At 46.1% G+C, this 22,351-nt stretch overlaps 1 protein-coding gene across 1 annotated transcript in view; it reads right to left on the reverse strand.

Annotated features, from left to right (window-relative positions):
- HSD17B2 (hydroxysteroid 17-beta dehydrogenase 2) overlaps nucleotides 1-22,351 on the reverse strand; it is a 54,297-nt gene that overhangs the window by 1,462 nt on the left and 30,484 nt on the right. The window contains exons 3-4 of the mRNA XM_036275217.1: nucleotides 14,830-15,015; nucleotides 3,576-3,713 (exon numbers count right to left, since the gene is read on the reverse strand). Of these exons, the coding sequence (XP_036131110.1) occupies nucleotides 3,576-3,713; nucleotides 14,830-15,015 (324 nt within the window). The remainder of the gene's footprint in view (nucleotides 1-3,575; nucleotides 3,714-14,829; nucleotides 15,016-22,351) is intronic.

The following is a 22,351-nucleotide window of genomic DNA, read 5'->3' on the forward strand; positions in this document are numbered from 1 at the left end:
AAAGGATCATATTATACAGCTTGTCTAGGAATTGGCTTTCATGTTTGTTTGGTGTTTTGCTTGCTTTTGCTCAGTAATAAATCACAGACCTGCCTCTGGTCCATGGCTATCAATTGAGCGCAGAATTTTCCAGTGAACAGCTTTTAGTCAACCACATCTCCATCCAAGGACTTGCCAGTCCTTCCTAGGATTTACCCTTTTAGGCAGCTCTGCCGTCAACCACCTTGCATATTATATCCTTTTGTATTTCAGCATTTGCTTCTGTAGGTGACAGTCCCCAAAGTGCGGCCGCCTGGTCTAAAGGCACGTTCCTTTTGAATTTTAATAGCCACTGGCAGATTTTTTTCCAGAAAGATGACAGCATCTCATGCCCCCTCCTGCAAAGTATGTGGCTGCCCAGGGACTGCCGTGGGGAGAAGGCTGTGTTTGCAAACTCGACTCTCCAACATCAGGGCTGTGGGGACCCCTCGCTGTGAAAGGTAAGCCGGTGATATCCAATTATACTCATGGGAACGTACATGGGGTTTTAATTGCTCGTTTCTTTTTAGGGAGGCACACACCATATTTAAAGAAATGATTGCCCTGACCATTATTCCGGAGGTTTCTGAGTCATGAAACACTCGTCTGCATGAACGGTGCTTCCTCCAGCTCCCTCCCTCCCGGTTTCTGCTTTGGCGGGCTGGGGCATCCCTTCGGCTTCCCACTTCCTCTGTAAGTGCCTCGTGGACTTTCTAGACACTCCTGTGGGAACCCCATCTAGATTCCCCGAGCGCTCTTTCTCGGTGTCAAAGCCACCAGCCCTCTGTCGATCTTCACCTGCCACTCTGGACCTACATCCACCCGTCTCCTGCCAGTTTGGGCTACACGAGTGACATCATTACGACTACCTGGACCCAAATGCCATTCCTGCCTCACGTTGCCCCCTATCTGCTCTGCCTGGGACATGCCTTAACTTCCCTGAGCCTCAGTTTTCTCCCTATAAAGCGCGATTATCACCATGACTGCCTCAAAGGATTACGTGAGGTTGTGCATGTCAAGTGCTTGAAATCTGCTAAGCATGCAATACGTTTTAGCTCTTTTTATTGCAGGGCACTGAAAACTCTGGTGTGTCTCCTTGAATGTCTTCAGAAGCTCTTTGTGTCCCTGAAGATTCTTTTTTTATTATTATTTTTATTTTTTTATCCTCACCCGAGGACATTTTTCCATTTTTTGTTCAGGTAGAGTGGGAGGGAGAGAGAGGAACAGAGAGAGAGAGAGAAACATTGATGTGAAAGGGACACATTGAGTGGCTGCCACCCGCACAACCAACCAGCCGGGGACCAACCGCAACCGAGGTACATGCCCTTAGCGGGAACCGAACCCAGGTCCCTCTGGACCACAGGCCACGCTCTAACCACTGAGCCATACCGGCCAGGGCCCCTGAAGATTCTTATTCTTGCCCTTCCCCCACACTTCAGCATTAATTTCCAACCTGTGTCCTCAGCCCTCCACGGTCTAGCCTCCTGCCTTCAGAGAGGCCATCAAATATCAGCTTTAAAGTGAGGGCAGTCTGGCATAAAAGAAAGAATCCAGCCCTGGCTGGTTTGGCTCAGCGGTGAGAGCATCAGCCCGCGGACTGGGGAGTCCCAGGTTCTATTCCCGCTAAGGGCACGTACCTCGGTTGCAGTTCATCCCCGACCCCAGTTGGGGTTATGCTGGTGGCGACCAATCAATGTGTCTCTCTCACGTTAGTGTTTCTCACTCTCTCTTCCTCCCACTCTCCCTCCCGCTCTATCTGAAGATAAATGCAAAAATGTCCTCCTTGGGTGAGGATAAAAAAAAGAGAAAGAAAGAATCCAGCACTGCATTTAGGGATCTGGTTTCAAATTCCCCACCTCCATGGTGTGCCGGACACTCATCCTGGATGTACATTACCCACCTCACCTAGAGTCCTCACCTGGAGAATTACATCCATTAAACCTACCCCTAAGAACTGTGGTGCAGACTAACACATATGTGGAAAGGGTAGGGCAATAAATGGGAACAATATTTAAGAAAACAGGTTGGTATTATCCAGTACAGTTGAAGATAATTAAGTGCTATGATCCTGTCATCCAGTCATTCCGCTCTTGGACATGTGTCATAGGAAAAATCATGTACACGTGCACCACAGTACATGTGACAGAAGCTTCATAGAAGAACTCTTCATAATTGTCCAAAAGTGACCCAAATATCCCATCAACTGCAGAAAAATTGTGGCATAGTCACAGAATACTATACAGCAATGAAAATGGATGAACCACAGCTACCCACAACATAGATGAATTGTGGAAACAATGTTGAGTTGAAAGAAACCATACACAATAAAATACAAACATGCTGATTCCCTTTAAAGTTCAAGAATGAGTACAACCAAACTCTACTGTTTGGGGATGCATGTATGGACATGACATTATAAAGAAAAACCAATAGACTATTATTACAAAAAGTAAGAGAGTGGGTATGTTTTGGGGATGGGAGAAAACTATGACTGGAAGGATCATATGGAGGTTTCTGGGTACTGAAAATGTTTTACTTTTTGATCTGATGTTAAGGACACAAGTTTTTATAATAATTTCTTGAACTATGTGTGTATCTGCTATATTTCTCAATTTAAAAATGAATAAGATCAGGAAAAAATATGTAGAATGTGGCTAGTGTCTGAGAAGGGCAGCTTCCCCAAAATGTCAGCCATAACAATTTCGGTGAATCCTGTTACTTAACCGGAGGGTTGCTCTCTGGTCCAAATAGAGTCACATCTATATGTTGGGAGTTTCCATTGGCTATACCACCAAATCCTCAATCCTCCTACCAGGTTCAATGTCATATACATCATTTACCCCTTACTCTAACTGTCATTCAACTTTCTTCTCTCTGTCATGGCTTCTATACCAGTCTCTCGGTCTGCTGCATTTGGCATTATATTTGACCCATGCAATTCTCTTTTCTACCCAGGGAGTCTCCAAGGTGGAAAACCCTCCTCAAGACTTCGTCTTCCCTTCATTCCCACAGCCCTGGTCTAGCCTCTCCACCTGGGTGGCCCAGGTCTCTTTCTCGCGGTCTCCCTCCCGGAAGAAGCCTTTCACCCAGACATGCTCCTCCTGCTTAACATTCAGACCTCTGGGGTTTGTTCTTCAGCATGTTAGCAATCCCTCCCAATTTATGGCCTTTTTATTGGACAGACATTTTTACATCTTCAATTCAATCACCCATTAAATGTGTGATGGCCCAGAACTAAGCACTGAGCCATGGGGTGGTCTGCATCTGCCCAGAGTTGAGAAATTCAGGGAGGAGAGAGGAGAGGATGCCTATCTCCTCCCAGGGCAGAAAACAGGCGGGTCACATTCTTCAGAGCAGAGGAGGTGGTGTTTATCAAACACATGACATCAAAACTTAATTCCTTTGTGGAAGAATGCACTTCCTAGGTTCTTAGAAGAGGGCCACCCATCCCAGCCCCTCTTTAGTTGACTTCTGTGGCATTCAGTTTGAGCAGACCAAGGACCTTTAGCATCCCTCCCAGGAAGAACATTGCAAGAAGCTTGGGCTCAGACACCTACTTGTTTTGAAGCCTCCAGGCTGGATGATAGAGACTTTAACTTCCCATTTGGAAAGCTCTTGTCTCATGACTGCGGAAAACATGCTCAGAGCTGCTTTGGATGAGCCATAGGCCGCCAGCTTCAAAAAGGGGACCCCTCCTATGAATAATGGGAGAGAAAAAAAAATCAAGTCTGGTGTTTTTGTTTTATCATCCTCTAAGTATTTATCTGCTGCGGGACATGGAAGGGAGTAGAAAGGGGGATGGGGAAGTTTTCTGGGATGATGGACATGTTCACTTTCTTGATTGTGTGGTGATGGTTTCCTGAGTGCATCCATATGTCTAAATTTATCAAAGTGTGCACTTTAAATATGAGTACTTTATTGTATATCAACTATATCTCAATTTTTAAAATTTTTTTTTCCTTTATTGATTTTACAGAGAGAGGAAGATAAAGATAGAAACATTGATGAGAGAGAACATCAATTAGCTGCCTCCTGCATGCCCCCACTAGGGATCGGCCTACAACCTGGGTATGTGCCCTGACCAGGAATCAAACCGGTGACCACCTAGTGCATGGGTCGATGCTCAACTCCTGAGCTACACCAGCCAGACTATATCTCGATTTAAAATTATTATTATTTTTTTTAAAGCAAGCACCTGGCTTCAAGAGACCATAGACATTTCAGCAAATGCCAGAGACAACTTCATGAGTATTTGCTCTGCCTAAAATCTTTAGGACATTTGCACAACTATCTAAGGTGGGGAGAAAGGTCTTGCCTTTCCATGCTTCCCAGTTCCACCAGCTTTCCCAGCTGTGGGGATTCTTACCAAACCAAACATGGGACTAGTTTTGCACATGTGCTTGTCTTTGTTCTCTTAACCTCAGAATTTTGCAAATGATTTCTTTCAGTTGGGCATACTTTATCCATGGAAGGGCACCCTTTTAGCCCTGAGTTCTCTTGCCTGAATCGTACCTCTAGTCCAAACGTTAAAGTTTTCAGAGGGAGCACTTGAGACCACAAAATATGCCTCATGCCATATCTAACACTAGGTAAGGATCATTTATTAAGGGATACTTAAGTCATCACCCTAAGTCTGCAGCGGGAAGAACTAACCCTTGTTTCGACATAGGCTTTCTCCTTCCTGGACCCCCGCAAAGCACTGAGTTTGTTGCTTCCTACAGAGAAAGCATGACAGCAGTGACTGCGATGTGGTTTCTTAAAGGGCAATCTTAGTAAAGGCACTGGCCACTTCCAGTCACTTAATGAAACCACGCCTTGAATTAAATATCTAGCCGTGATCTGAAAAAAGTCATACAATGCAATTTTTAAAATGAAATGGTAAAATGCACGAAACCAAATATACACACAAGTATACGTAAAACTGGAAAAGTCTGAATAAAATCGGTGGATTATATCATCATCGGCATGCTGATTATAACATTGTTCTATAGTTTTACAAAATTTTACCATTGGAGGAAACTGAGTAAATGGTACACAAGATCTCTCATACTCTTCCTTACATCTTAAATATACAATGATCTCAATTAAAATTTCAATATTAAAGAAAGAGCATAGTACCTGCACCCCTATGTTCACTGCAACATTACTTGCAATAGCCAAGACATGGAAACAACCAAAATATCCATTAAAAGATGAGTAGCTAAAGAAAACTTGGGCCCTGGCCAGTTTGGCTCAGCGGTTACAGCTTTGGTCTGTGGACCAGAGAAGCCCAGGTTCGGTTCCCACTAAGGGCACGTTCCTCGGCTGCAGTTTGTCCCCGGCCCCGGTTGGGGTTGTGTGGGTGGCAGCCACTCGATGCGTCGCTGTAACAGTAATGTTTCTCTCTCTTTCTTCCTCCCTCTCTCCCTCCCGCTCTATCTGAAGATAAGTGCAAAAATGTCCTCGGGTGAGGATAAAAAATTTTAAAAAGAAAAGAAAACTTGGTAGAAGATATGCAAAGAAATATTATTTAGCCATAAAAAAAGAAGGAAATCCTGCCATTTGCAACAATATGAATGTACCTTGAGGGCCTTGAGGACATTGTACTCAATGAAATAAGTCAGACAGAGAAAGACAAATGCTGTATGATCTCACTCATACATGGAATTAAAAACACCCAATTCATAGATACAGAGAACAGATTGGTGGTTTCCAGAGGTAGGTGGTAGGGGTGGGCAAAACGGATGAAGGTGGCAAAAGGCATAAACTTCCAGTTATAACATAAATAAAGTAATTAATTTGGGGGTATAATATACAGTAACTCCTTACTTAACATCGTGGCTAGTTCTGAGACTTTAAGGCAAAGACGTATAACGAAACCAATTTTACTATAGGCCAATCAATATAAAAAAGAGTTAAGTTCCTACAGTATCTTATCACCATTATAATGAAACTAATTGAATGAAACAACATTATTTGAGGACCTACTGTACTGCATAGTAACTAAGTTAACACTGTCCTGGATATTTCAAAGTTGTTGAAAGTAAATCTTGAAAAAGTTCTCACTGCAAGAAAAAAATTTGTAATTACGTGAGGTAATGGACGTTAACTAACCTTGTTGTGGTAATCATTTCATAATACATACATACAGCAAATGATTGTGTTGTACACCTTAAACTAATGCAATGTTATTTGTCAATTATACCTCAATAAAATTTGGGGTCAGGGTGGGGAAGAGAGTAGGCATTGAAGTAGAGAAACCTAGAATAATGAACATCAATGATCATTATTTTTTTACATTATGATTAAAGCTTTGGTCTGGCTCCTATCATTTTCTTTCGGAAAGTATAGGCATACCTTGGAGATATTGCGGGTTCGTTCCAGAATCCCACAGTAAAGTGCGTATCTCAGTCAAGCCAGTCGTAATACTTTTTGCTGGCAGAGGGTCTTGCTTTGAATTTGTAAAAACACATCTGTAGGGTGCAGTAAAGTGAGGCACAATAACTCGAGGCATGCCTGTGCACATCCTTACCCCCCGCTCTGGGAGGAAGGTGTCGAGCCAATGGTCCTATCATTAAGAGAGGCAGCCTGGCCAGTCATGAAACCTCATTCGCCAGGGGTGAAGATTGGGTTGGGACTGGGTATGTGGCCTGCATTGAGCCAGAGTCCTGATATAGGTGGTGGTTTTTAAATCATTTATTCCTGGCTGCTTAAGTGTGATTATGATGAAATGACAGAACCGCCAGGGTCCATTTTTCGCTACCACATAGGAAGTATGCAAAGGAGCCCTGGTCGGTTTGGCTCAGCAGGTGGAGCATTGGCCTGCGGACCAGAGAGTCCCGGGTTCGGTTCCCACTAGGGGCACGTACCAAAAAAAAAAAAAAATGAGAGAGAGAGTAAGCAAAGGAAAGCAGAAGAGTAAATGGGAGAGCAGAGAGTGGGAGGTGGGGGTTCAGGAGGAAAATGGGGTGTAGGTAGGAGAGAGTTACAGTGATTCCATCTTAAAACTTGGTCCAAGCCAGTTGGTGAATGAATAAATTTTTTTCCCTTTTTTTGTTTGAGGTTTGATCCTGTCACTTAAAGAAATAAGCCTGCCCTTTCCCATGTGGCTCGGTTGAGCATCATCCTGTGTATCAAATGGTCGTGGGTTCATTCCCAGTCAGAGCACATACCTGGGTTGTGGGTTTGATCCCCGGTTGGGGTGTGTACAGGAGGCAGCCAATCGCTGTTTTGTTTTGTTTTCTCTCTTTCTCTCCCTTCCTCTCTTTCTAAACAATAAAAATATATATATATTTTTTTAATCCTCATCCGAGGACATTTTTCCATTTTTTGCACAGAGTGGGAGGGAGAGAGAGGGAGAGAGAGAGAGGGAAACATCGATGTGAAAGGGACACATCGAGTGGCCGCCACCCGCACGACCAACCAGGGTCGGGGACAAACTGCAACCGAGGTACATGCCCTTAGCGGGAACCGAACCCAGGTCTCTCCGGACCGCAGGCGGACGCTCTAACCGCTGAGCCAAACCGGCCAGGGCTAAACAATAAAAATATTTAAAAAAATAAAAATAAAGGAAGAAGCCTGAGGCTTAACTGATGACATTGCAATACAGCATCTGGTTGCATACTGTATGATTCCTTGTATATGACATTCTTGAAATAAAATTATAGAGCTAGAGAACAGATGCATGGTTGCCAGGAGCTGGGAATGGGGTGGGGGTGGGGGATGGCTGTGGCTAAAAAGGGGTATCTCAGGGGTGCCTTGTGGTAATATAACGAACTGTGAGTAGTTACAGGAAGCTACACATGTGATAAAATTGCACAGAACTATAAGCACACACATAAATGAGTGCAGGTATAACGGGTGAAAACAGTAAGCGCTGTGCTTTGTACCGTTGCCAATTACATGGTTTTGATCTCTTATCATAGTTATACAAGATGTTATCCTTAGGGGAAGCTGGGTTAAGGGTAGATAGGATTTCCACATACATTTTCCTTGCAACTTCCTGTGAATCTATAATTACTTTCAAACAAAAAGTTAAAAAATACTCCCTTTAAGACATGCTTAAGGAAGGAGAATTACCTAGCTCCCATGTAGGTCTTTGGATGTAGAAAGATTATAAGGTCTCCTAACATTTTGGCAAATAATATTTAAAATTTGCATTTTTTTTTTTTATCCTCACCCAAGGACATTTATATATATATATGTATTTTGTTCAGATAGAGTGGGAGGGAGAGAGAGAGAGAAAGAAACATCGATGTTTTGAAAGGGACACATCGAGTGGTCACCACCCACACAACCCAACCAGGGCCGGGGACAAACTGCAACCGAGGTACCTGCCCTTAGCGGGAACCGAACCCGGGTCCCTCCAGACCGCAAGCCAATGCTCTAACCGCTGAGCCAAACAGGCCAGGGCTGCATTTTTTTTTGTTGTTGTTGTTATTAATCCTCACTCGAGGGAGGGTGTTTTTCAATGATTTTTTTTTTTTTTTTTTTTTTGAGAGTGGAAAGGAGGGAGGGAGGGAGAGAGAGAGGCATCAATTGGCTGCCTCCCACATGACCCTGAGACCAGTGCCAGGGATTGAACCTGCAACCCAGGTACATGTCCTTGACTAGGAATCTTCGGTCTGCAGGTCGATGCTCTAACCACTGGGCCAAACTGGCCAGGGTAAATTTGCATTTTTTTTTTTGAAGTTTGGCATGGGAGAACAAAACATCGAGGCCTGGCTTATTTTAAATGTTAAAAAATAAGATAAGCCCTTGGACAAGTTGAGGCAGGATAGGAAGAAGCTAAAGAAAGTCCTTGACACGTGAAATAAGGGAAATTGAGATAAAATAATTAGGCAAGGCCAAACAATTTGCAATTCACAGCCAGCTAATAAACCACAAGGTTTTATCTTCCCCAATCAAGGACACGTAGGAGCAAATGGTTTACACATGCCAGGTCATCCGGGGGCCGACCGACCTCTGTCCCAGTCCCTCTTCAACAACATTCTTCAAACGCAAAACTAACCAGAAAACAACCCGGGCACCTTTACACACACATCTCCATGAATCAACTTATTGAAAAACACATCTGCAGCGCCAATGAATATTCTGTTAAGACCCCTCCCTGAGAGGTAGGCAGACGTGGGAGAGGGTGAAGGGGGCATAAATAGTGATGGAAAATAAAAGACAGAAAAGGAGAAAGAAAAAGGGCACTTCCCTGAGAACTGGCCTAGGATTCCAGCCAGCCAAGGAAAGATAAAATAACTCAAGACAAAGGAGCCACTGTAGGATGTGGTCTCTCCAGAGCACAACCACACCTTGTATCTTTGCTGCTTTTCTGCTCCACTCTGAGGGACCTCACACGACTGGCAGCCAGGGGAGCAGTGGGCAGTGGCACCTCAACCCAGGCTAACCCCCGATCCCGTCTCCAACGCCCCCTTTTCTCTGACTTTCTCCTGTTGCTTCCTCTACCGTAAGCCCTTCCTTTGTTTTACTGTCCCCAGCTTTAAAAAAACTATCCTCTCCAAATCCCCTGGGCTCGTGTTCTTTCCTGCACAAAGAACACACACCCTGCCGGAAGGCCCTAGGCAGACCCGCTCCTGGCTCAGACCCCATCTGGTAAGGGGGTCTGGTAACAAAGCTAGAGCTTTAGAAACATCTGCCAAGGCTGCAACCGATTTTTTTGTTTCAATCCTCGCCGGAGGACATGCTATGAGAGAGGAAGGGAGGAAGGGAGAGAGAACATGCCAAATGTATGTGCCCTGACTGGAAATTGAACCAGCAACGTTTTGGTAGACAGGACTTGGTGCAACCAACTGAGCCACTCCGGCCAAGCAAAATCTTTTTTTTCTTTTAATTTTTTAAAAATTGATTTTAGAGAGAGAGGAAAGGAGAGGGAGAGAGAGAGAGAGAAACATCGATGAGAGAGAACATCTATTGGCTGCCTCCTGCATGCCCCACACTGGGGATTTGGTCCACAACCTGGGCATGTGTCCTGACCAGGAATCGAACCGACGACCTCTTGGTGCACAGGTAGACACTCAACCACTGAGCCACACCAGCCGGGCAAGGCAAAAATCTTAAGTGATAATGTATCTCTTTGCCACTCCATCCCACATGCACTTCGATCACACCCAGGTGGCTAACATAAAAAGAAATCTTTGTACTTAGAGCTTGCTGAGGAGATATCAAAATTGAATGCTGGGTTTCCCTCAAACAGATAAATGGTAGCCAGCACTGATAAACGACTCAGAACTTGGGCTCACCTATTAGTAGCTGACAAGAGAGGAACCAGTCAACAACCGGACTTGTTTTAACTAACCACATACAGACCTCTGGATCTTCCCACCCTTCCTAGCTACAAACTGTCTGTCTTACTGTTGCACGGTGAATACAGCAGTACCCCTACCCCTTCTTTCCCAAGCCCTCCTAGAAGGTGCCATATCCCCCACCCAGCTTTTTTGTCTGGGGAACAGCTCAGTGACTGTTCCCTGGCAAGTGCATGCACTCAGCATTCACACTGGTCACTCCGGTGGTCATCGTCTGTCCTTCGACGTATGGGATACCCGTTGGTCATGGCTAAAACTGAAGGAGACTTGAAGTTGCAGTTTCGGAGTTTATAGAAGAATATGGAAACCCTCTACCCACCCTAACCCTCCCCCACCCTGAATATTGTATCAAGACCTTCCCCTGGGACCTCCCCTAAAATCTCCACCCTTAAAACCCTTAGGACAGCCCAGCTGGTGTGGCTCAGTGGTTGAGCATCGACCCATGCACCAAGAGGTTACAGGTTCGATTCCCGGTCAGGGCACATGCCCAGGTTGTGGGCCCAATCCACAGTGGGGAGCATACAGGAGGCGGCCAATCGATGTTCTCTCTCATCGATGTTTCTACCTCTCCCTCTCCCTTCCTCTCTCTCTAAAATCAATAAATAAAAATAAATAAAAAAAACCCTACAACCTTTAGGACAGACTTTCCCTCCCGCATCCCCTCCCCCTCCTCCCAGATGCAACACCTGTACCTTCCTTGACCTCTATAACTTGTTTCCTAAACCTATTTGTCCTACAAATTACTTCTTCCAACTCTGTGATTTTACAAATACCTGTTCTCTTATCGCTTAAGTCGTGGCTCTGAATTTTCTTCTAGCCGGAACTTAAGTACCCAGCTTGCTAAGCCCAGGTCGGGTCTGACCCCACTGGTCTAACACCTGGTGCCTGCAGCCCGCAACACAGGTGGGTGTGAAATGTGATCTCACGGTAGTTTTGATTTCCTGCAGTTGTTTTTAAGTAGCCCTGTTGATGATTCTATTGCATCTGAAGTTTGAGGAAGTTGCCCAGGGACAGTAGCATTTACAGAGGAACTAGTTCTAGAAATGCAGGATCTTAGTCCCCTCCACCAACACCCCCACCCCCACCCCAGCCAATGACCAGGGAGTCAAAATCTGCATTTTAACAAAGATCCCCACGTGATCACCACACACAGTAGTATTTGAGAAGCCCTGGTGTGAGAGACAGGGAACTCTAAATTGCCAACACCTCCTAATCATAATTTAAGCACACTGGAATTAGGGCCTGTGTTTTTTGCCCTGTTTGTCTGGTGTCTCCTTGTTTGATCGTCTGGAAAAGTGAGAGGAACGCAGAATTTAGAGTAAAACAGACTGGCCAGCATTTACCAGCTGGATAATCCTAGACTAGAGCATGCTTGATATAGAGAAGGAATTCATGCCTGCACCCTGCAGACCTTGGGATTCAGTGATGGCTAAATAACTTGCCAGATGATTGATTTCCTTAAGGCAGCCAGCTCAGCAAGAACAAATCCAGGAATGACCCCACAACTGACTTCCCCACACTAAGTAAGACCAGGCTCCAAGCTGCAACCATGAACTCTGCCAGAAACCTCTAATGTAGAGACTTGTAACAGTCTCCAAGGCCGCTTATTTTGGTGTAAAGTAATTTTTATACATTTTAAACAGTAACTGTGCTAAGCCCTCAGAACCCACACTGCATTTATGTCTACAGACGAGATCAGAGGTTCTCAACTGGGGGTGATTTTTTGTGACCCCCCCTACAAGTGACTATGTCTGAAGATTTGTCAGCCCTGAGGGTGGGTGCTACTTACACAGATGCTACTAAATATCCTACAATGCATCAGATAGCCACCACCACCCCCAAACAAAGCCTCCCCCAAATATCAGTAATGCTGAGGCTGCGGAACACTGCCCTAGACTCGGGCGCTGGGTCACCATATCATGAAGGGACACGCAGGCAAGTGAGGTGACCTCCCCAGATCACCCAGCTAGTAACAGAAGAGCAGGACTCAATTCACAACGGGCTCGAAAGCCCTGAGTCGTTCTGTAAGGGCTGTTTTCAAACATTCTTGTTCAAGTTGAGCTGGCAACTGTACATACATACACAGGTTTCACTCTGCGATTTCTAAAGAGGCGAACTGGCCAGACAAAGCTTGTAGACCTCTCAGAACATGAAACATTTTCAAGTTCCCTTTGTACGATCGATCTAACAATTACCTCCGCTTTCCTCTCTTCCTTGGTTAGATTTTTATCTAATCGCTTTGCCAGGGTTTGGGTTAAAGAGCTACTATGCTTCTGGGCTAAGGGTGATAAACATGATTACAGGAGATAACATTCTAGCAGAGAAGGTATGGTCAAATCTAAAAGTAGTAAGGTGGCCCGGCCAGTGTGGCTCAGTGGACTGGGCGTCATCCCGTGGACGGAGAGGTCCAGGTTCTATTCCAGGTCAGGGCACATGCCCAGGCTGTGGGCTCGATCCCCAGTATGGGGCGTGCAGGAGGCAGCCGGTCGATGTCCCTCTCTCACATGGGTGTTTCTATCTCTCTCTCCCTTTCCTCTCTCTAAAAAATCAATAAAGCCGTGGCCAGTTTGGCTCAGCGGTTAGAGCGTCGGCCTGCGGTCCGGAGAGACCGGGGTTCGGTTCCCGCTAAGGGCACGTACTTCGGTTGCAGTTTGTCCCCGGCCCTGGTTGGTCGTGCGGGTGGCAGCCACTCGATGTGTCCTTTCACGTCGATGTTTCTCTCTCTCTCTCCCTTCCTCTCTCTCCCTCCCACTCTATCTGTACAAAAAATGGAAAAATATCCTCGGGTGAGGATAAAAAAAAATAAAAAAAATTAAAAATCAATAAAAATATATTGAAAAATAAATAAATAAAGTAGTAGCCTGGCAGAGGCTCGTGTGTGACAGGGAGCAGCGGGATTCACTGCCACAGTCAGAGGTGGCGATGCCAGCAGCTGGCAGGACAAAAAGCCACAGATACACACACAGGCCAGCCTCTTCCCCAGTGTCACAGTGGGTGGCTTTGGGGTCTCTCACTACATGCCAGGTATGACGAATGCTTAAACACACGTCACTTCATCTCATCGCACCACAACCCTAAGAAGAAGCAACGACCAGCTCCAAGGGAAAATGGGGATGTGGAAGCTCTGTCCCGGGTCACTCCGGATCACAACCCGGACAGTTTATCCCCACTCTGCTTGGCTGACTTCCTCTCCTTTTTGACAGGCGATTCCAACCGCATAGCTACACGATACCTCTCCCACTCCTGTGCCGGGTTCCTTTCTTCAGGAATGGGAACTGTGGGAGGGAAGGATGCATTCGTAATGTGGGCAGCTTTTCTGTGCATCTCCCAGAAGAGAATTTAAAGAGGAAGGTTTCTCCCCTACCCCAATCCTTGGAAGAGTGAGGCAGGATTGTCAGAGTCGAGGACAAATTGGAAGATGGAGAGAAGGGATCATGAGCCAAGAAATGCAGAAAGCTTCTAGAAGCTAGAAAAGTCAGGGGAATTGATTCTCTCTCAGAGACTCCTGAAGGAATGCCGCCCAGCTGACACCTTGAGTCTAGTCCGGTGAGACCTGTCACCTTCAGAACCGTATGAGAAATTTGTATTGTTCCGCCCCGAAATCTGGGGTTATTTGTCATAGCAACAATAGTAAAGTTGTAATACACTTGGGCTGATGGTGTTATCTACCCTTCCTGACTTCTATTCCCACCCCACCTCTCAAAAAAAACAGCAAAAAAACAGTGGGGACTGACCTTAATACCCAGCATCGGCTGTCCACATTGAGGCTCGCTCTGCCCCAGGCCTTGCGAACACTCCTAGCTAACATCTTTGATCACACTTACGTGATGTCACACACATTGGCATTGTTTATGAAAGGGAGATTATTAAACTCTTGACTCAAGTTGTTGACTATCCCTTCTTTGATGGAGAGAGAAATGAGTCATCAAACATCTCACGCTGACCCAATTGTCAAGATTGAAAAATGATCTTATGGGAAACCCTAGTAGGCAACCAACTAAAAAATGGGGTTCTGACAGTGGCAACAGGACAAAGACATTGCCTACTCATCTTACAAGGAGAAAAAGAGTATACCGAGTTCAGGGAGGGTTCAAACATTAACTATAAGCAGGGTTGCTTGGCTCAGTGGACTGAGAGGTATTGGTTCAACTCCTGGTCAGGGCCCATGTCCCGGTTGTGGGCTTGATCCCCAGTAGGGGGCGTGCAGGAGGCAGCCAATCGATGTTCTCTCTCATTGACGTTTCTATCTCTCTCTCCCTCTTCCTTCCTCTCTCTCTAAAAATCAATAAAAATAAAAAATAAAAATTACATTTTTTAAAAAAAAGGCATGCTAGAGTTTGCACATAAAAAGATTTCAAAGGAGATAAAGGTTTCATTACATTAAGATCAACAGTAAACATACAATCTTGACCCAGCCCTGCAAGCGGGTCCTGCTTTCTTGTTCAGCCCACAAAGAATGCAGCAAGCCACGTCTTGCACGACAGGCACTGCACAACCTTGTGGGGAAAGGGCAACTCACCGGCCATGCTGCTGATGTTCACCAGCCTCCCCTTGGACTTCCTCAGAAGAGGCAAGAACACCTTTGTGACTTCCACAGCCCCAAAGAAGTTCACCGCCATGCATTGTTTGTAGTGGGTCATGGGAATGAGCTCCCCATCAGTGGGTAAACCAAGGATCCCAGCATTGTTGACCACAGCCCACAGTCCTGAGAACAGAAAAGAACAGCACTGAGGTCGGGCCAGACTAGAGAGCTGGACGATTTTTAACACTTCAAGTTCTGGAGTCAAAAGGGCCCCTTTGAGATTTAGGATCTAGGTAGATCACTTATACTCTCCAACCTTAGTCTCCTAAATACCTGTAACCACCTGCCTCGAGGGGTTGTATGGCGAGTACATGTGTGAAATATCAAGCGCAATTTTTTTGGAGACATTTTCTTTTGCTTCAAAGCACTTTCCTATATCCATGCAGTTAGATAAGAGTCTCCCTCATGCTTCTCTCTCCAAGGGGTGTGCAGAGACCATGTGATCGCTTTAGGACAATGCAGGAAGACATAGAGCCCGCCTGCCCTTTTCCTTAGAGGAGGAGATCTAGTCCCAGGAAACAGGAAACCTAGAGCACATGCCAAGAGGGAAGATTACACAGACCCCGAGTTCTCTTCTTGTCCCCGACCAGCCTGATACCCTTGACAAGAATCACCGTAAGGGCTTAGTCAAACCCACTGCTGGGCTCCCCTCCGGAAAATCTGATTTGGAATGTCTGGAGCGAGGCCTGAGAATCTGCATCTCCAACAAGTTTCCAGGTGATGCAGATGCTGGTCTGGACCACACTTGGAGAACCGCGTCCACACCTGTGGTTTTCAACCTTGACTGTATATTAGGCTCACCTGGGAGGCTTTTTAAAGCCCCAGTGCCCAGGCCACATCTCAATTAGATCAAGGCTCCGGGATGGGGAGAGAGAGGACCTTGGCATTAGCAGTTTTTAAAATTTCCCAGGTTAGCCCAGCCGGTGTGGCTCAGTAGTTGAGCGTCAACCCATGCACCAGGGAGTCGCCGGTTCGGTTCCTGGTCAGGGCACATGCCCAGGGTGTGGGCCAAATCCCCAGAGGGGCAGGCAGGAGGTAACCAGTTAATGTTCTCACTCATCGATGTTTTATCTCTCTTTCCCTCTCCCTTCCTCTCTCTCTAAAATTAATAAAGAAAAAAATTTAACCCTGGCCGGTTTGGCTCAGCGGTTAGAGCGTCGGCCCGCAGACCAGAGAGACCCAGGTTCGGTTCCCGCTAAGGGCACATACCTCGGTTGCAGTTTGTCTCTGGCCCGGGTTGGGGTCATGTGGGTGGCAGCCACTCGATGGTCTCTCTCATGTCGATGTTTCTCTCTCTCTCTTCCCACCTCTCTCCCTCCCGCTCTATCTGAAGATAAATGCAAAAATGTCCTCGGGTGAGAATAAAAATAAAAAAACTATTTAAAAAAGCAAATTAATTAAATTTCCCAGGTGATTCCAATGCACAAGCTTGGGAACCACTGCCATATAAATAGCACAAACGAGGTAACAGAAAAACTCCAGCTGTGCTGGGGGTGAGGGATCTGAAGCGGAGGAGAGTGACCTGGGACCTCTTTATCGGAGAGAGAAGGACCCAGGGTGTGTTTAGCTCGACAGACTCGAAGCAGAGTCTCTGAGCTCCCTGAGCCTCAGCATGGTTTAGAACAGTGGTTCTCAAGGTGTGGTCCAGAACCAGCAGCATCCTCATCAGCTGGGAACTTGTTGGAAACGCCAATCCGGAACCACACCCTAGACCTGCTGGATCAGAAGCTGGTGATCAGAAGTTGTTGAAGCTCAGCTCTTGACACAACCTGCTCTCCGGGTGATCCTGCTGCAGCCTCAAGTCTGAGACCCCGTGTTGGGTCCAGGAGAGGAATGAGCCTCGGTGCTGGCAGGGCACAGAAATGGCAGGAGGCACCAACCTAACGGCGCCCTTCTGACAGCATCTGGGAGTCAGGTACGCGAGGGCTGGATGGAGCACTGGCATCTCCACAGGGGCCAGCATGAAGCATTGACAGTCCGAGATGGAATGTCCCATCCCCAGGAATGTAGACGCTACTACCCCAGGGAACTCAGAGGAAGCTGAAAATGACAGAAATGGGTTTTACCACATGGCAGAAAGATGGCTCAAAATAGAAGCTGAATTGAGTTGTAGGATATAAAGTTACGTCTTGCACACCCGAGTCGGTGACATTGACACACAATAATGTCGGAGCGTCCAGAGAGAGTGCCCGGCATGTAGTAAGCGCTCAGCAGCTGTGAAGATGGTGAGGGGTGACGAGGACGCCTCATTAGCATCCTCTCACTCGGTGAGGGTTTTAATTCGCTCAGCCTGATGCACACCTGGAATCAGTCAACATGTGGATGCCAGCTTGAGAATGCCCTGGAACAGGGGTTGGCAAACTTTTTCTATAAAAGGCCAGGTAGTAAATATGTCCGTGTTGCAGGTCCTACTGTCTCAACTGTGCTATTAGCATATGAGAACAGCCAGATTATATGTAAATGAATGGGCGTGGCTTGGTGCCAATACAACCTGATGTATGGACATGGACATTTAAATTTCATATATTTATGTCTCAAAAAAATTCTTCTTCTTCATTTAAAAAAAATTTTTTTTAATCCTTAGCTCACAGGCTACACAAAAACAGGTGGCAGAGCTATATAATAGTCTTTTTTTTTTTAATGTGTGTTTTTATTGATTTTAGAGAAAGAGGAAGGGAAAGGGAGGGAGAGAGAAACATTAATGTGAGAGAAACATCCATCAGTTGTCACCCATAGGCACCCCATCAGGGGACAGAACCCGAAACCTGGGTATGTGCCCTGACCAGGAATTGAACCGGTGACCTTTTGGTTCACGGGATGGCGCTCAACCAACTGAGCCACACCAGCCAGGCTGTAACAGTCTTTAAATGACAAAGTTAAAGAGACAGAAAATAGATGAGTGATTGCCACGGGTTAGGGATGAGATTACAGCTCTAAAATGGGAGCATGAAAGAGCCTGGTGTTGATGGAACAGTTGTGTATCTTGATTGTGGTGATTTTAACACAAAGCTACACGTTATAAAATTGCAGAGCTATACACACACACACACACACGCATGCAAGTATACCTAATGAAATCTGAATAAGCTCTGTGGATTATATTAATGCCAACTTCCTAATTTTGCTATTGTACCATAGTTATGCAAGATGTTAACATTGGGAGAGGCTTTGCAAAAGGCACTTAATATCCCCCTGTACTTTTTTTTTTTTTTTTTGCAACTTCTTATGAATTTACAGTTATTTCAAAATAAAATGTTAAAAAAACAAAAAACAAACCTAGACCATAGTTTGCCTACTCCTGCCAGAGAATTCTAAGCTGGCCCATTACACTTATAGGGCTTTAAGATCATTAATGTGAGTTAATAATTAACAATATGTTAACACTCATTTAATAACATGCTGTGTAGGAACACAGCACAGTTGCTGGCTCTCTTCCAGGAGCAGGGGCTTTGTGGTTTATCTACAGCCCCCAGAGGGTTCTTTAGCAAGCATCCTTCGTGGTGATTTATACTCCCGTTTCATGCTCCACATTCTCTTTGAGTTGAGAGGCTGAAGCTGAGAGAGACCTCAAGGAGAGCAGGCAAAGGCGTATTGGTGATTCTGTCTCCGAAGAGGGTTGCTCATGAGCTCACGCCTTGTCAAGCGTACTGACCACATCCCTGGACACTGGCGTGGTATTTCCCCTGCTTGACTGTTCAGTGTGTTCAGTGTTGCCCCTCTGGGCCTCACTAGATGGATCTGTAGTGAGTATCTCCTTGACTAAGACACTATGAAATCGAACTCAGGAGAGGAACAAGCTCAACCTGGTAAGACAGCAAAAGACCAGGCCAGGAAAACTACCTTTCTAGAAAATGATCGCACATTACTAAACTTGCTGAAAATTGATTCCTGATAACCAACAATCTATTTTTCTCCCATCCTCTTATTTCTTAGATGTTTACTGAATATTTACTAGATGCCTGGGACTGAGCTTAACGCTGAATGACTGGAAAATAAGAGCCCTAACTGAATGCTTGCCTCATGCCCGGGACTCTTATAAGCGCTCTGTGTATAATAACCACTCCTTCAAATATCAAATGAGGCAGATAACATTACTCTCTTTTTGCTGTAAAGAGGATGTAAGCAGGAAGTGTCTGAGGCATCCATGGATAGCCCCATAATAAAACCAACACGGGAGAACACAGAGCTGAGGAATAGACTGGGTCCTGATGGCACTGTGTACGTGCCTGGATCCAGATGGACCTGAAGCCAGTGGGTGTTCTCAGTCACATCAGCAGATACATTTCCTTTATGCCTTAGCAATTTTGAATAGGGTTGTGTCACTTGCATCTGAAGGAATCCTGATAGAAACATGTTTCTGGTTCTCAAGGAACCTAGTGGTGAGGAGTGGTAGATGGACAGATATTTATAATCATGCAGTGATATGGGTGTTGGCAAAGTGTAAGGAGTGAGTGCCCAGAGAGGAAGTGAATGGTGTAACCTGGATTATCAGGAAGGTCACACAAGCGATGTTATGTTTGAGCCAGGTCTTCTGTGGGAGTAGAGTCAGCAGCTGGATGAAGGTAAGAGTCTTAGACAAAGGAAGTGGAGCCCAGCCAGTGTGGCTCAGTGGTTGAGGGTTGACACATGCACCAAGAGGTTGCCAGTTTGATTCCCGGTCAGGACACATGCCCAGGGTGTGGGCCCGATCCCCAGTGGGGGCGTGCAGGAGGCAGCCAATCGATGTTCTCTCTCATCAATGTTTCTCTCTCTCTCTCATGTCTGCTCTCTCTAAAATCAATAAAGAAGAAAGCGAGAGAGAGAAAGGAAGTGGAGGCCAGAAGGAAATGTTGGCAAGAGGAAGATAGGCAAAGATACAAACTTTTAGCTCTAACTTCCATATTACTGGCCCAAGCCTCTTAAATCTTTTACTTTCATATTGATGCCCCAAGCCTCTCATTCCAGGAAACCAAAACCCATCACTCCAGTCAGGCAGAACGGAATGATGGAACCACCCTAACCCACCCAACACTACAAACGGTCGCTCGACAAGAAAAACAAGTTTCAGCCCTGGCCTGTTTGGCTCAGCGGTTAGAGCATCAGCCTGCGGTACAGAGAGACCCGGGTTCGGTTCCCGCTAAGGGCATGTACCTCGGTTGCAGTTTGTCCCCGGCCCTGGTTGGTCATGCGGGTGGCAGCCACTCGATGTGTCCCTTTCACGTCGATGTTTCTCTCTCTCTCTCTTCCTCTCTCTCCCTCCCACTCTATCTGTGCAAAAAATGGGAAAAAAATGTCCTAGGGTGAGGATAAAAAAAAAAAAAAAAGAAAAGAAAAACAAGTTTCAGGAGACCCCAGCCCCAACCAATCAAGAACTCGGGAGACCCCAGCCCTGACCAATCAAGGATGACCACGACTCCTCGGCTGAACGACCACCCACCCCAGCCCTAAGTTTAAATATCCTTAGTGTGGACGAGCCGGTTGCTATCTTCTCCTTAGAGGCAGCCCGGCAGGTCTTTCCCTCAATAAACCTGCACTGTTCTGGTTACTCAGCACCGCCTCGTTCTTACAACTAGCACATTCTATTCTGGAAACCACCCAGAGTTGACCGAGTGGACCAGCAGGTATTGCAGATTAAGAGCTTCACAGGGGCCACCGTCCTGAAAGGCCTTCAAATCCTTGTTGAGGTGCTTTTATTTGGTGGTGGATCGAGAACCGCTGAACTGTTGAATGAGACAAAACAAAACACCTCCCACAGAGCTGGCTCATGGGAGGAGCCCAAGGCATGAAGGCTCTGTATGTCAAGAGGTTCTTAGGGAATAGATGACCTTGTAAAACGTGCACATTATAAAGAATACTCTCTGTTTGGAAAGAAATGGGGAAGGTAAAGCCCAGATGCAAGGAGGTCATTGTGGGAGCCCAGGTGGGAGCTGAGGGCCAGCGCTAAGCCATAGCTGCCTGCAGATGGCAGGAAGGGGCTGGGATGATGAAGATCTAGGAGGTGGAACTGACAGGGCTCCAGACCAATAGGATGCAGGGATCAAGGGCAGCTGCGGGTTTAAGTGACCTCAGTGCCAGCACCTGAGCTGTAGGGTGCAGGAGAGTCAACTGATTTGCAGACTGGCAGCAGAGGTCGGTTTTTGACAAATCGAGTTGGCCTGATAGACAATTTTATATACATATAGTTCTGGACATTGAGAAGAAGGCTAGGTTGGTAATATAGATTTGGATGTTACTTAAATCATAGTTGCTTAAATCTCGATGTTCCTCAGCACTGGCAGAACATTAGCATTACCTGGGGAGCTTTAAAATATACTGATACCTGGGACCCCTCCCCCCCAGGAGGATCTTCTTTAGAGCTGACATTCCCAGCAAAAGGACAGCAACATTAGCAGCTCACTGCTGAAGGATTAGCTGAGTTATTGTAGGTAGAGACTGATGTCGTTGGTTGGGGAAGGGGTGCCCGGGCTGGGCGGGTATCACGAGTGAGACCTGTGCAGTCACACAGGGTCTGGTGCTTCAGAAGGTCTCATGCTTGGATGAATTCTCTGCTGGCACCATCTCAAAGTCTTAATTGTTTCTTAAACTAAAGGGGCCTTGCCTGGCTGGTGTGACTCTGGTTGAGCGTCGACCCGTGCACCAAGAGGTCACCAGTTCGATTCCCAGTCAGGGCACATGCCCAGGTTGTGGGCCCGATCCCCAGTGAGGGGCATGCAGGAGGCGGCCAGTCAATGTTCTCCCTCATCGATGTTTCCATCTCTCTCTCCCTCTCCCTTCCTCTCTCTCTAAAATCAATAAAGAAAAAATAAATAAACTTAAGGGGCCTCACATAATTTTCATTTTGCACTGTGTCCCCCAAAGTATGTAACCCATCCTGGGCCCAGACTTGGATATTTTCAAACACTCCCCAGCAGTGAATTTCTAGTATAGGGAAAGAGAACAGTATAACCCAAAAAAACGTGAGTAGGAAGTTCGCAGATGGAGCCCTCAGTAACATTCACATTTATGGGTGGGGGTAGAGGGTGGAAGAAGAGGTTCAGCTAGGAGAAGCAGAAAAAATGATCAATGAACTAGGAGGGCAATAGGGGGCTGGTGACCCCAAAGCCAAGGCAGGGGAAGGTGATTGCCCCATTCAAACACTGCAGAGAAGTTAAGAGCTCGGTGTCTAGGATAATATTGATGAGCTTGGCCAGACCAGTGACAGCCGGTGTCGGATGGAAGGTGATGAAGTAAAAACAGGGCAGCAGAATTCCAAAGAGCTTGGCCATGAAGGAAGGGCAAGAGAAAGGGCAGTGGCTGAGGAAGGACACAGCTTTTCTTTTCTTTTTCTTTTTTTAAGTCTAATACATGTTAATATTGGAGGAAAGAAATGAGGAAGGGGTGGGAGGTGGTGATTAATGAGAAAGTGAGCAGATGTTGGAGGGAACCGGATAAAGAATTCTGTAAGTGCTGTGAAGACAGACCATGCCTGACTCATTTCTAA

Source organism: Molossus molossus, unplaced genomic scaffold (assembly GCF_014108415.1).
Source record: "Molossus molossus isolate mMolMol1 unplaced genomic scaffold, mMolMol1.p scaffold_m16_p_21, whole genome shotgun sequence".
Classification (NCBI taxonomy): Eukaryota; Metazoa; Chordata; class Mammalia; order Chiroptera; family Molossidae; genus Molossus; species Molossus molossus.